Source organism: Ursus maritimus, unplaced genomic scaffold (assembly GCF_017311325.1).
Source record: "Ursus maritimus isolate PB19 unplaced genomic scaffold, ASM1731132v1 scaffold_24, whole genome shotgun sequence".
NCBI lineage: Eukaryota > Metazoa > Chordata > Mammalia > Carnivora > Ursidae > Ursus > Ursus maritimus.
Window position 1 is genome coordinate 22,050,852 of NW_024424897.1, and position 15,058 is coordinate 22,065,909.

Genomic DNA, 15,058 nt, shown 5'->3' on the forward strand with positions numbered 1-15,058 from the left:
TATATATATATACGTATATATATATACGTATATATATATATATATATATACACACACACACACATACATATACATGATAGAGTAAGAAATTGTATACATTTAGCTCTTTTTGGATTTACTAGTACCCATGGGAAATAAAGAAAATAGGAAGAAATACAAGACCTCTCAGACACTGAAATGAAGAGCTTTGGGGCCAAAACATCATATAGCCTAGTGGGTATCCTCTAGATTGGCAGCCTTTAGGTCAGGTTTCCAACCAGCCTCAGTCAGACACCAACTTGATGTCATTACCTGCTGGTTGATGTGGTAAGAACTTTAGAAAAGAGCTGTGTATGGCAGATGTTGAGGTTTAGCAGTATGTCCAGATAATTGTACTCTTGTACATTCTCTCTTGGTGTAAATGTTCTATATTAAGGTAGTTGAAGTCTTATGAGTTAGCAATATTTCATGCATATCTTAATCTAGTATATGTGTAAATCAGTATGTCAGCTATAAACTCTGGATTCCATTTTATTTTTATTTATTAATTTAATTTGTCTCCAGAGTACTTGAGATGGCTTGGATCAAGAGCAAGAATAATAAATACAAATAAACTATGAGGACCATGTCAAATACTTTTTAAAGTAGAAAACCAAAGCCATAAAGGAAATGCATGTACCCTTGTAAGAACTTACACAGTTGCTATAGATGGGTCTCACATTTAGCTTTAAATTTCTTGGTAGCATAAATGAAATAATATTCTTAACAGCAAAGAAGAAATATATATATTATACCATAAAGTCAGCTCTTTCTAGCACTACTTTCTAAGAGAAATTTCTCAAATGAGAGTCTACTTACACTTTGTCGATAAAGTTCTGTAGCAGATTCTGTCACAGATTTCATATGGTCACGTCTTGTAGCACCTTTGTAATAGTTAAAAACAAAATAATAACACGTAAAAATGAATGCATGCTTTCTGACAGTCCAGTTGATCCAAGGTTGCTTTTGGCTGCAAGTAATAGAAACTCTGAGATAGGCTTAAACAGTAAGGGAGGTTGTTTCATACAAAAGGAAATACAAAGATCAGGCTGCCTGCATCCCACGGTTAATTGATTTAGGAGATCCACAATGTCATCAGCAATTTTCTGTCTGTTCTGCTAGAAACAGCATCAGCTTGGTCCTAAAAGCCCTTTTCTTCATGGGCACGGGATGGATGCCAGCAAATATTGGATCAGCATGTGTTTTTGTTCACTCTGAGGGGAGAGATACGTGGCCATTTATGCTCCAATAAAGCCTCTTCTCAGATCTCATTAGCCCAAATTGGCTTAGGCCTGAACCAATCACTGTGACAGGTTTAGACACTAACTGGGCTGAAGTGGATGTTGGAGAGTCAATTACAGTGCCTGCCACAGATAGAATATAGCATACTTTAAGGAATCATGAATGTCCTTCAGTCTTCTATAAATCTCATTTATCTTAGCTGGGATTTTCTTAAGATTAGGGTAGTGCAAGGATTATATTTCTTTCCAGGTCCTGGAGTCAAAATATCCTTAGTTGTGGACTGATGACTGATTCCTGTACTTCAAACCAGGTGAACAAGTAGATTTGTCATCCTTTGATGGGAAATAAAGGGCCTAACCATTACTTCACCCCGATAAAGCACTACCCTACTTTTGCATTGAGTTTTATTTCCTCAAGAGAAAATTATAAACTGTTCCCAGCGTGTTAATAAATGGTTAATGAGGGGCGCCTGGGTGGCACAGCGGTTAAGCGTCTGCCTTCGGCTCAGGGTGTGATCCTGGCGTTGTGGGATCGAGCCCCACATCAGGCTTCTCCGCTAGGAGCCTGCTTCTTCCTCTCCCACTCCCCCTTCTTGTGTTCCTTCTCTCGCTGGCTGTCTCTCTCTGTCTAATAAATAAATAAATCTTTAAAAAAATAAAATAAAATAAATGGTTAATGAAGTGCTCATTCTGTACCACAGAGCATAGCTAAGATGATATTTGTCTAGAAAGTGTTCATAAAAGGTGATATCGCCCGTTGCTCAACGTAGTCTCACACACACACACAAAACCACATTAACATTCCTATAGAGCTTTTCATTTAGACAGAACTTCCCTGTCAACTCGGTCTAGTTAATAATTTAAGTAGTTGTTACTTGTACACCTGAGAAACTAAATGATTTAGTGTGATACATGGGATTACCAGATATGAGTAGATTAGGTTTGCATAATTTCTGATCAGTATAATCTTGGTTAGTTAACTGTAAGTAGCTGGCTAGAAGACCAGCTGTCTGATGTGTACTCTCCAGATCTGTAACAATAAGATCATTTAAAAACACCCAGGATACTTATTTTTCTATTCTTTGTGGCCAGGGGTATGCATCTGGTTTATTTAGGAGCAGTTCTGCATTGAGATTCGGGTTAAAAAGGAGCCAAAAGCACAGCCCTAATTTTAAGATGCTGAAGATGATCTGATCTCATGGTGGTTATGTCTGCCAACTCTGATTCACTTCTAATATGGAAGATGTGGTCTTTATGTTCACATTAATAACCAAGTATGTATAGAGAGCTCTTATAATTTAATCTGTAACAGATTCTTGTCTAAACAGTCAAAGCTCTTCTTGTCCGTGATAGCTACAGGTAACATACATTGCTTTTAGCAGATTTGTCCACGAGATGATGGATAATAACCATAATGTTATAATTATACCTGAAGTCCTCTCACTTAAAACAGGGGCCTAGGGGCGCCTGGGTGGCACAGCAGTTAAGCGTCTGCCTTCAGCTCAGGGCGTGATCCCGGCGTTGTGGGATCGAGCCCCATATCAGGCTCTTCCGCTGTGAGCCTGCTTCTTCCTCTCCCACTCCCCCTGCTTGTGTTCCCTCTCTCACTGGCTGTCTCTATCTCTGTCAAATAAATAAATAAATAAATAAATCTTAAAAACAAAAACAAAAACAGGGGCCTAGTAAACCTGTGTCTCTGGTTTGATAATAAAGACATTAGCATACAGTTTTAATGAACAGTTCCTGCAAACTGATAGTCTCTTGTGAGGAATAAGAAGCTTCCAATTTTGATTTTTTTTTTTTTTTTTTTGCATTTCAAAATTCTTTTTTTTTTGAAAATGTGGTGTAGTTTCTGTCAGCAGGCAAGTTTCAGAACCGTAAATTCAGGGGCTCCTGGGTGGTTCAGTTTGTTAAGTGTCTACCTTTGGCTCGGGTCATGATCTCAGGGTCCTAGGATCGAGCCCCACATTGGGCTCCCTGCTCAGTGGAGAGTCTGCTTCTCCCTCTCCTCTGCTGCTCCCCCTGCTTGTGATCTCTCATGCTCTCACATGCTCTCTCTCTCTCAAATAAATAAAATCTTAAAAAAAAAAAAAAAGAACCCAAAATTCAGAGCAGTCCTTAACATGTCATATGGCCAAAGATCTTCATCTAGTGCCTTTAAAAATTTTTTTAACAAATAATATATAAATTACTCATTAGCCCAACACTTTGAGAAATACAAAGGAGTAAACAACTGGTTTCCTTAATCCCTGCTCTTTCAGTGTCCACCCCTCCCCCCCTCTCCCCACAGAAAAACCCATTCTCCCCTCCAAAGGTAGCAGATGTATCCACTTATATCTAGATATATTTGCAATATATAAATGCATGTCTTCATGTATTCATATTTTATATTTTTTAAAAATGAAAACATGATATAAATACTCTCCCACAACTTGTTTTTGTTTCTGTCATTTAATAATCATTGACCTCTTTTTAGGTCAGTTCATGCAGCTCTACCTCATTCTTTTAAAAGACAGCTACGTGGACTAGTTCATCAATCGAATGTACCGTATTTAAGCATTTTTATTTACATATATCAAGATTGTTTCTAACTTTTCATTATTTCAGTAATGCTGCCATGAACATTCTGTAAACCATTTTTACTCCCGCTTTTGCTTCTGCAGGTTGTAATACGTATATCTTTTATTTTAATGGACACTGTCAAATTATTCTCCAAAAAAATTGTACCTATACATATCCGCATTATATGAATGGAATTATCCTGTCTTAACCTCTCCAGGACCACTCTGTGCTTTTTAGCTTTTTTTTTAAGAGAGGGAAGAGTGCAAAAGGGAGAGAGAAATCTTAAGCAGGCTCCATGCCCAGTGCAGAGCTCGACATGGGGCTCAGTCTCAGAACCCTGAGATTAAGACCTAAGCCGAAATCAAGAGTCGTACACTTAACGGAGTCACCCAGGTGCCCCTATGCTTTTTACCTGTTTATTATTTTTAAATTTTATTTATTTATTTGACAGATATAGCCTGAGAGCACAAGATGGGGGAATGGCAGAGGGAGAGGGAGAAGCAGGCTCCCCGTTGAGCAGGGAGCCCAACTCGACTTGGGACTCCATCCCAGACCCTTGGGATCATGACCTAGCTGAAGGCAGATGCTTAACCGACTGAGCCACACAGGCGCCCCGTTTTTTAACTTTTTAAATAGAATTATATTAGGAGGTGTTGCTCAGGAGGGTTTGGGATATCTGTCATAAGACTTCGAAGCCAAAGGAAGTTGGGAATAAATCCTTTTCAGAGAACCATACTATAGGTAACCATATCCCAAAATCTCCTTTCACTATTGATTTTAACAGCCAGCCCCCATGTTCTCCTCCAGGAATTTAGTATTAAGGGTTTGGGTTTGTTTGTTTGTTTTCTTTTTTTGTATAGCAGTGAGTTTTATGTATAATTAGACCCTGTTTTCTTCCACATGATGTCTTAGCATCTTTTTGCTTCCTGGTATTCTTTATCAAGGGTAGGGAAGGCGAGGTCTACTTTGCTTAAACCTGGGCAACCTAAAGCCAGTCCAGTTTTTCAGCAGTCTGTTGATAAGAGATGGGGAAAGACTTTTATTGAAGCAATCAAGAGGATCCTTAGACACTAGCAGACCCTTCATTCCATTTCAGTTTTCTTATCTCTTTGATTTTAACCATTCTGATTGTCAGGGAAGGGCCCCTGGCTGGCTCAGTTGGTAGAGCATGCAAATCTTGATCTCAGGGTCAAGAGTTGGAGCCCCACGTTGGACCTGGAGACGCCTTTGAAAAAAGAAAAAAGTACAACATAGTGATTTGACAATTGCTTACATTATGAAATGCCTACCACAGTAAGTGTTGTTATCACGCATCACTTAACCATTCTGGTTATGGACATAGGTATCTCAGGAGGAATTATGTAAAGGGTTAAAGTGTGGAGAAAAGGACCACTGTGGACACGATCTAAGGTACTTACCCTGAAGATTGTGAAAAGCAGGAAGGTGCTCAGTATAATGTAGTTTATTATGCTGCCTTATTCTGTAGATGTTGTAGATATATATTTATACATGTACTGATTTTTTTTAAAAATTTAAGTTAACTTTATGATATTTGGAAGAATAAATGCTCATCGTGAGCCCCCCACCCCAACAAAAAAACATCTCTCTGGCCAAAACCCTGGAAGCCTAGCCCATCAGTTCTTGTATTTGGGTTTCTAAAGATAATTACCTCCCCTGTCAAGTATGTAAAATAAGTAGAAATCAGAGTTTACAAAACAATAGCAGACATGTAGTTGGACTTAGTATGGAGTGGTAGAAAGGACTTAAGCACTGAGGCTTATCATTCCTCTAACTAGGGAGCCAAATCAGGACTGGAAAGACCAGGCTCTTTTTACATGAATTGAATACAGGAGCACAGTGGCTATATTTGTCTTCCCTCTTTCTTTTTAATGTACTGTAATGTCAAAATCCAGGTGAAAACCTAACTCATTTGGGATCTTGATATTCAGAACCCCAGTCAGTACATTCCAAGAATGGAATGAGGATTGCTGAGGTATGTGCTTCCAAGAGTCTCCCGGGTCTGCATTTGGCCTCTAGCCTAATGTTTCATGTCTGCCTATAGTGCTTCCTTTTGTGGAGAAAAGGTTACTATAGTCGAACTAGGATCGTTACCTGTAAAGCTGCTCACCTGTGTGTCCCCCCCCCCCCAGGTATAATACACTGTATCTATATAAATTGCTCAGGGATTAGTGATGACTTTGCAGAAACAGGATCTTTAGATTATGATATTCTACTTAAAGGTGCCATATAGCAGAAGACAGGAAAAGGCAGGGGCATTTCAGCAATTCAGGAATGTTTGTTGCATTAGAAAAACTTACTGTTTTAGGAATTGAGGTGCCTAAGTTGGGGATATCTATATTGTGAGTGGTTAGTAATCTGTATTGAAGAAGATGGGAGATTTATTCTATAAAAAACAGTCATCAGGATGGTAGCAGGGCCACCTCAAGGGAACAAGAAAGGCATCCAGCCTTTCCCTGTATGGACGGATGTACAAAATGTGATATACACATACAGTGGAATATTTTTTTGAAGATTTTATTTATTTTAAAGATTTGTTTATTTCTTTTGGAGAGAGAGCATGAGGGGTGCAGAGGGAGAGAGAATCTCAAGCGGACCCTCCACCTAACTTGGAGCCTGAGGTGGGGCTCGATCCCACGACCCAAGATCACCACCTGAGCTGAAACCAGAGTTGGCTGCTTAACCGACTGTGCCACCCGGGTGCCCCAAGATATATTTTAGAGATGGGGGAGGGGGCACGAGTTGGGTGAGGGCAAAGGGGGAGGGAGAGAATCCCAAACAGCCTTGCTCTGAGCATGGAGCCGGATGGGGGGCTCCATCCCATGACCCTGATATCATGACCTGAGCCAAAACTGAGAGTCGGTTGCTTAACAGACAGCCACCCAGGCGCCCCTACAGCAGAATATTATGCAGCATTAGGAAGGAAATTCTGAGACATGTTACATCGATGAACCTTAAAGACATTATGCTAAGTGAAATAAGACAGTTACAAAAGGACCAATACTGGAGCGCCTGGATGGCTTAGTCTTTTGGGTGTCTGACTTGATTCTGGCTCAGTTCATGATCTTGGGATGGTGAGATCGAGCCCTGCAGGTTCCTCAATCAACGTGGAGTCTGCTTCAGATTCTCTGTCTCCCTCTCCTTCTGCTCCTCCGTCTGCTCTCTCACTCTCTTTCTCTCTCATATAAATAAATCTTTCTTTTTTTTCCCCAAAATGGTGATTTTATTAAAGCATGGGGACAGGACCCATGGGCAGAAAGAGCTGCTGCCATAAATCTTTAAGAAAAAAACACAGAAGGACAAATACCATATGATTCCTCTCATAGGAAGCACCTAGAGTAGCCAAGTTCATAGAGGAAGTAGAGTGGTGGTTGCCAGGAGTTAGGGGAAAGGGGAATGAGGAGTTGTTGTTTAATAAGTGTGGCATTTCAGTTTTGGAAGATGAAAAAGTTTTGGAGATGGGTGATGGTTATGGTTGCACAACAGTGTGAACGTACTTAATGCCGCTGAACTATATACTTAAGAATGATTAAAATGGCAAATTTTATGTTATGTGTATTTTATCCAAATAGCAAAAAGGTTTTAAAAAGCTAGATATTCACAACACATTACTTTTTGTCTGATGTAATTAATTTTTAAAAGTTTTTTATTTTAATTTACTTTTATTTTTTTTAGAGAGAGAACATATGAGTGGGTGGGGAGCAGAGAGAATCTTAAGTAGGCTCCACATCCAGCGTGGAGCCCAGTGTGGGACTCAGTCTCATGACCCTGAGATCATGACCTTAGCCAAAATCGGGAGTGGGCTGCTTAACCAACTGACTCACCTAGGCGCCCCTTGTCTGACGTAATTGTTAACTGAGTTTATTCCAAGTTCCAAAATGTGACTGATAGTCTCTGATGACTAAGCAACAAAATTTTGTTCTTTTAAGCTAATTCAGAAGGTTTTTACACTTAAAGTAATTATGGAAGAAAAAAATCTGGCATTCATTCTTCTCCAAATTAATGTTTCCTGACCTCCCTTTTGTAACATTCTGGGTATCTCCAGTTATCTCAGGGAATTTGTAAAATTCTTAAGGCAAAATTAACTTTAATTTACTTAAATCTTTGAAACACATGCTATATTACACTTGTTGCCTCTTGCAGAAGAGTTTAGCGTATTATTCAAATCACAATGACCTTTAAAGGGTGTTCATGAGTAAAGAGGGCTTTAAACAGATGTGACCCATTCACTTATTTGCCAGGATGCTCTGACCTGTTTTTACAGGTGGCTTATAGTGTAGAGAGTTATCACACTGTAAGCAAATCAATTACTTCAAATAATGCTTCAAAATAAATATTTAACTTCTGTAAGACTGAGAAGAATTCTAGGCAGTGTTTCCTGACAGTGATTAGATGAGTTTTGTAATTTCCTAAATTAGAATTAAATATATAGAGATTTAGCATAGTTACTAATTTTTAGGTATTATTATATTAATCTTTTTTCCTTCATAACTGTAAAATTCTTTATAAAGTTACCCTTCCCTTGTCTTCTTTTGATAACCAGAAGTGTGAAAATTGTTTTTTTTACTTTTAACAAATTGTATCAGTTAGAAATATTTTTTTATCCCTTGATATAAGTAATTGAACTTGTGTGGTACTTACACATACATTCTCAAGATTACTTTCTCCCCCAGTGTTTTATATGGGCAGTGTTATGTTGTAAGTTACTCCTGCTTTTTGTGTTTGCTCAAAGGAAGTTCTCCGTTTTCGTGCATGTATTAACATAGGTATTTGTAGGTAAAAATCAAGAGAAAGTACTTTATCATCTAATAAAGTTTGTCTCCCTCTCTTTTAGGATATTTTCTTTTCTGGATGTTGTTACTCTGTGTCGCTGTGCTCAGGTGTCCAGGGTAAGAATGGTTGAGATGATTTTAAGGGTACCCCTTCCTGATGCTGAGGATACCAGCCTCTGTAGTAGGCAAACCCTTTACTTCAGATGTTAGTTGTATGTTACATTTCAGAGGATGGTATTTCATGCATGGCATTCCCAAACCCGTGTAATTCTACAGTGGGATTCTGCAATATGTGCTGTCTCTAACTTTAATTTTTTGGGAATCTTAATTATTTGTATAATGCAAATAGAGGAAACATTTTCAAGGAAAAGGTATTAAACATCCAAATCAAAAAGTTAGGCTCTACTCAGAATTGTTAATAAAATAGTGTTTCGTTATGTTCTTCTAGTTCATTTTATATGCGCGCACACACACAGGCACACACGCCCACACACACGGAAGGCTCAAGGCGCTAATTCTCATGTTACTTCCCCATATTGCTTCCTCAAAAGATAATAGCTAGAATTTAATTTATTTAAAAATTGTAGGGCAAAACAGATTCCATTCTTAAAGTCCGTTTTTAATTTCACTTAATTATCTGTTTTTGTCGGTTGACATTGTTGTGACAAAACTGAAACATCATAATCTTATTGGCTGCCAGTAATACAGAGAATAGATTCTGTGCTGTGGGAAAATTGCTTTCTCTTTTGTAATACAGATCTATAATGATTAACTTAGAGTGAATGAGCACATGCAGTCATCATTTTTTCATAAACTGGACAGTGGCTTTTGGCTCGTTCATTTAGTAAACATTTATTGACAAACTACTGTGTACGAGATACAGTCCTAAGTGCTGGATATGGAACAGGGTTATACCATATTGTGTTTAACTTTGTAGGTGCACACAGGTTTTCAAATAACCGACACTACTCCCCTCAAAAAAACCCCACAAAACTTGCCATAGGAAATTCACCGTGTCTTGCTAACTTTGATGTAATTTCTGTATCCCAAAAGCCATACTCAGTCGGTGTATCAGCTACTTTGGAAACAGTCAGTAGTATTTTGATGATTTTTCTTCACAACTTTTTTGTGCCTTGTATTTGTGCTGTGGACATGGCTGGTACAAATCAATAGGGTTTCCTTAATATCTCCGTATGAAGCTGAGGCCATCATTGAGAAAAAAATACCCAGACTAATGTCTAAACCTTTTAGTTTAGTTGCAGTCTCATCTCATGGGTGTTGATTTGAGTGAATTTTAATTGTTTTCATTTGCAGATTCCTCTTCCCTATCAATGTTTTAACTTAAAGGAAAGCACACCACCAGTTTTCATTAAATCTGGAGAATTGGTACATCAGTACATGCTATTGTTCTCTGTACTTGAAGTACTTAATGAATTAGGTTTGTTTGTTTTTTTTTTAAAGACTCTAGAAAGGAACCTATGATTCCTAATTTTAGTCTCAGTTTGTCATGTTTCCTTCTTATTGGAGAAAGTAAGGAAATGAGAAATATCAAATCAAACCAGAAGTATATTTAGCCTAAGAATCTAGTAAACATATGGTCTTTAGAAGTTTTATCTTTTGTCTCCCATGGCTAGCCATTTAAGAAACCATGAGACCACAAAAAGAAAAGCAACATTGAACTCCGGAAAAAACCTTAAAGATTTCCAGAGTAATAACTTTACTTCCCCTCATACCCCTCACATATTTCTGGCTGATGGTGTAACACCCTGGGGCTTGGAAGTGTGTCCACAGTTTCCTTTTTAGTATCTCAGTATTGACTCCGTTTTGATGTGTTGTAGTAAGAGATAATATTCTAAGTTTATACCTCAACAATATTAAGACTTTTGTTTACACTTTAATATAGAAAACTTTTAAAGGCTTTCTTACTAAAATATGATACACAACAAGTTAAGTCTTATTGGACTCATTTTTTCTAATCCTGAAAAGCTGAAATTCTTGCCTCTCTTTAGCTTAATTGAAGAAATGTATAAGAAGTCTGAAACGTTCACTGCTTTAAAATTTCCACTTATTCAAGTTAGAAGGAAGGCTGACCAATCCTTGAAAAACATGCGTCAGTGAGCAAATTGGTTATGAGGGAGGCAATAAGATTCTGTTGTGTAAATGGAGAAATGAGTGTCTTTTCTAAGTCCCAGGTCACTGTATCAGTTTCATGTCTGACCAGCTGATTATGGGCAGCAGATATGTATATTGAACATAGCCATATTCAGAGTACTTGACTCTTTCTTTGGTTTCACCTCATCTTGCTCCTAGTTGAAGGATGGAGTAAGAGACTTGTTTTTCATTAGCAGAAGTATCTCATTTGGAGATTAGAAACTAAATCTTCCAGGGGCGCCTGGGTGGCACAGTCGTTAGGCGTCTGCCTTCGGCTCAGGGCGTGATCCCGGCGTTCTGGGATCGAGCCCCACATCAGGCTCCTCCGCTGGGAGCCTGCTTCTTCCTCTCACACTCCCCCTGCTGTGTTCCCTCTCTCACTGGCTGTCTCTCTGTCAAATAAATAAATAAAATCTTAAAAAAAAAAAAAAAGAAAGAAAGAAAGAAAGAAACTAAATCTTCGCCCCCCCCCCCCAGCTGCTAGTTTCTGTATCCACTCATTTATGAGATAATCTAATTGAATAAAATATGAATCAGCAATAAGGCAGACCTTTTGAGAGTTTATGGTGGGGGGCTGAGAAATTTTTTGGTCAATTTCAATAATTAGTTTGAATTGTGAACTTGAATATTGCTGGTCTACCCCCTTGAGCTTCTGCTCATTTTGTCTCCATTTCTTCAAAACAGGCCTGGAATGTTCTGGCTCTGGATGGCAGTAACTGGCAGCGAATTGACCTGTTTGATTTCCAGAGGGATATTGAGGTATAATTATGTGGTGTGTGGCCCCATTTCTCATGTTAGAATGTAATTACAGCATGGAACAGATTAGCCCAAACCATAGAAATCTCCTTTCCCTGGAGAGAGAAACTATTAATTTCAGTGCATCTGAACTTCCTGGGAACCTGCAATGTTCCCAACAGCTTGCTCAGGTTTTGAGAATAAGCAGAACTATTTTACTGATGGAATACTAAATTATTTAGTATTAATAAGGCTAAAAATTTTTGTTTTTGTTTTTGTGGTAGAAATGTGAACATGTGTTTGCTCATTTTAAGGAAGTCTTTTTATATTTGCTTATTGAAGAATGAATAGAGTTAACAGTTTGTCGGGGGATTATATTTGCATAAATTCTAACTGGGATGAGCATTCGGTCTTTGGGAGCCTATAGACAGTTTTTGTGGAGAATAAAAAAAGAATAAAGCCAAAGTCATTTAATGCATTATTTTTGCTGGGGAGAGATTTTTTTTTTTCTCTTCTCACTTCTTCCTCATATTCCATCTCTCAGTATAGCCTATTATCTCTAAAACGGAGAAGGATAATGGCTTAAGCTTAAATTATTTTAACATGAAACTGAATTCTGTGGTCCTGGTTTTCTTGTCAGGAGAGTGGAAACAATAGGTTCTTCATCGTATTACAAGGATAAAATGAGGTTTAGATTTAGATTTAAAAAATTTTAAGTTCCGGGGGAACTTGTGTGGAGGATCCTTATAAGAAGTTTTTCAAAAGCCTCACATGAACTTTCTGTTAGAAATGGAACTCTCCATTTCTAACAGAAAGTGCTTTTAAAATAATACCCACTGACATTATGCTGGATTTTTGTGTTTTTCACAATTGTCTAATCTTCATGGATATAAATGTTTAAAGCAACATGACCCACAAAAGTCATTCAGCAAGCTTCTGTTAAGTGTCCGTCGAGTCTCTGCTGTATTTAGAGCGCTATAGTAAACACTTTGGAAAGGATTCAGAAGTAATAAAGATAACCAGTGTCCTTCAGTAGCTGCAGTTCAGCCAGGAGGGCCGTCTGCATTAATACAGTGGCACAAGAACCTACAGAGCACCATGTCCTCAACTGCAGAGTATCTCACAAATTGAACAAAATAAGACAGGGTGTAAGCCTGTGTCAGATAGATGAGTTGACCAGGAAAGCTTTCTCAAAGTAAGGTGAAATTTCTTTCTTGAATTAATTCGGTTTTGAAAACAAGTAGAAGCCTCTTCTTTGTTTATAAATTATTTAAAAATGAGGATGTGTTCTCTTCAAAAGCAATGTGGTGCCTTATTTTTCTGTTTTGTTTACCTGTCTCTTTTTTACAGGGCCGGGTAGTGGAAAATATTTCAAAAAGATGTGGGGGCTTTTTACGAAAGTTAAGTCTTCGTGGGTGTCTTGGAGTAGGAGACAATGCATTAAGGTAAGAACATAACTATTGATTAATTGATCTTCTTGGCTGAAATAAAGAACAGCATCATCTCACCCAGAAAAAGCTAAAATAATTTTTATATTCTTAAGCTCTCGGAACCCAAACACACATACATTGCTTATAACATAAAAATATCCAGTACTGGGATGTATGGTTTTGAGAATAAAACAAGAATAAGTACTCCCCACCAAAAGCCCGATCCTCATATCATAAATGGCTCTTTTGGAGCCTTGAGTAAATTTTTTTTTAATTTGTCTACTCAGAGTTAGGGTAATCTTAACGCTGGTTGACAGAGAGATCAACCTTTAAAAGTTCGTGGTTGAAAATGAATTTATTTGTAAATGTGAGCTGGTTTTGTACAAATATCCAATATTATCAATAATAATATCTTTTATTATTTTTTGTAATGCCTAGAATTGTGCCCATTTCTTTTCAAACCTTTAACTTTCTTTCCTGTAAAGGACCTTTGCACAAAATTGTAGGAACATTGAAGTACTGAATCTAAATGGATGTACAAAGACAACAGATGCGTAAGTATTTTGTTTTAGAAGGGTCTGAGTCATAGCCCCTGTGTCTTGCCTATACTAGCTTTAAATATGGGCTATTAAAGATATTTAGTAAATTTCATTTTGGTCTTACAGAGGAAAGATAATATTAAAAGGAGAAAACAACATTAAAATAGAAATGGCGGGGTGCCTGGGTGGCTCAGCCATTAAGCATCTGCCTTCGGCTCAGGTCATGATCCCAGGGTCCTGGGATCGAGCCCCACATCGGGCTCCCTGCTTGGCAGGAAACGTGCTTCTCTCTCTCCACTCCCCTTGCTTGTGTTCCCTCTCTTGCTGGCTCTCTCTCTGTGTCAAATAAATAAATAAAATCTTAAAAAAAAAAAAATCAAAGACTGAGAAGCGAGTCTATTAAAAAAAAAAAAAAAAAAAGAAATGGCATGAGAAACTTGTTTTGGAATCTGGCCCAAATTCTATCTTGATATTTTAAAGTGAAACTTAAAAATTATAGACCATGGGTATGCAGTAGGGATATTAATAATATAAATTACTAGGGCTACTTATATTTCAAGAGGATACTAGTACTTTCATTCAAAAGACAGGGTAAACACAGGTGCCTGGGTGGCTCAGTCATTTGAGCATTGACTTTGCCTCCAATCTGATCTCAGCGTCCTGGGATCGAGGCACCACCACCCCTACCCCCCACTTCTCTACCCCCGTTGTTGGGCTCTGTGCTCAGTGGCGTGTCTGCTTCTCCCTCTGCCCCTCCTCCCTGCCCGTGCACTCTCACTGTCTCAAATAAATAAACAAAATCTTAAAAAACAAAACAAAAAAAACATGGTAAATAGATAATTCTATAAAAAAGTCTTACATAACTAAACGACTTATTATATAGAGAGCATTTATTAAATGACCCTTTAAATGTACTGTGTCTGTGTCAGTTACAATATAAGTGAAATAAAGTAATCCTTCATCCTTGAGATCTTACTCTCACAGACATAATAGACATGGAAGGTAGACATAAAAAACATTCGGTACCCCCTCAAAAAAAGTTCAGTTCCAGGGTATCGATTGGTAATAATAGGTACCAAATAACGTTTAAAATTACATAGGGAAATTATTTCCTATTGTGAAGTAAAATGAAGCCATTGAGGAAGCATGTTTATGCAGGGTGGGGCCAGGATTATTCAGTGAACGTTCCTGTTCAAAAAGGCTTCGTGAAGGAGATGGGGTCTTCAGAATTGCTTTACTGAAGGAAAAGTAGAAGACACTCCAGACACAGGGTACAGTTTACTTCATTCCTTTCATTCTTTGACGTCACAACATTGTTAACTTTTATTTTTTTTTTAAAGATTTTATTTATTTATTCGACAGAGATAGAGACAGCCAGCGAGAGAGGGAACACAAGCAGGGGGAGTGGGAGAGGAAGAAGCAGGCTCATAGCGGAGGAGCCTGACGTGGGGCTCGATCCCAGAACGCTGGGATCACGCCCTGAGCCGAAGGCAGACGCTTAACCGCTGTGCCACCCAGGCGCCCCTACAACATTGTTAACTTTTAATACAAGAAAGTGTCTGTAAGACAAGAACTATGGTTATTAATTCTAC

General features: G+C 38.2%; 1 protein-coding gene across 4 annotated transcripts in view; it reads left to right on the forward strand.

Annotated features, from left to right (window-relative positions):
- The window catches only part of FBXL20 (F-box and leucine rich repeat protein 20), a 96,204-nt gene that overhangs the window by 53,848 nt on the left and 27,298 nt on the right, over positions 1-15,058 (forward strand). For all 4 annotated transcript variants that reach the window (XM_040640699.1, XM_040640698.1, XM_040640701.1 and 1 more), the window contains 4 exons: positions 8,674-8,728; positions 11,447-11,521; positions 12,848-12,942; positions 13,413-13,481. In XM_040640699.1, coding sequence (XP_040496633.1) covers positions 8,674-8,728; positions 11,447-11,521; positions 12,848-12,942; positions 13,413-13,481 — 294 coding nt within the window. The remainder of the gene's footprint in view (positions 1-8,673; positions 8,729-11,446; positions 11,522-12,847; positions 12,943-13,412; positions 13,482-15,058) is intronic.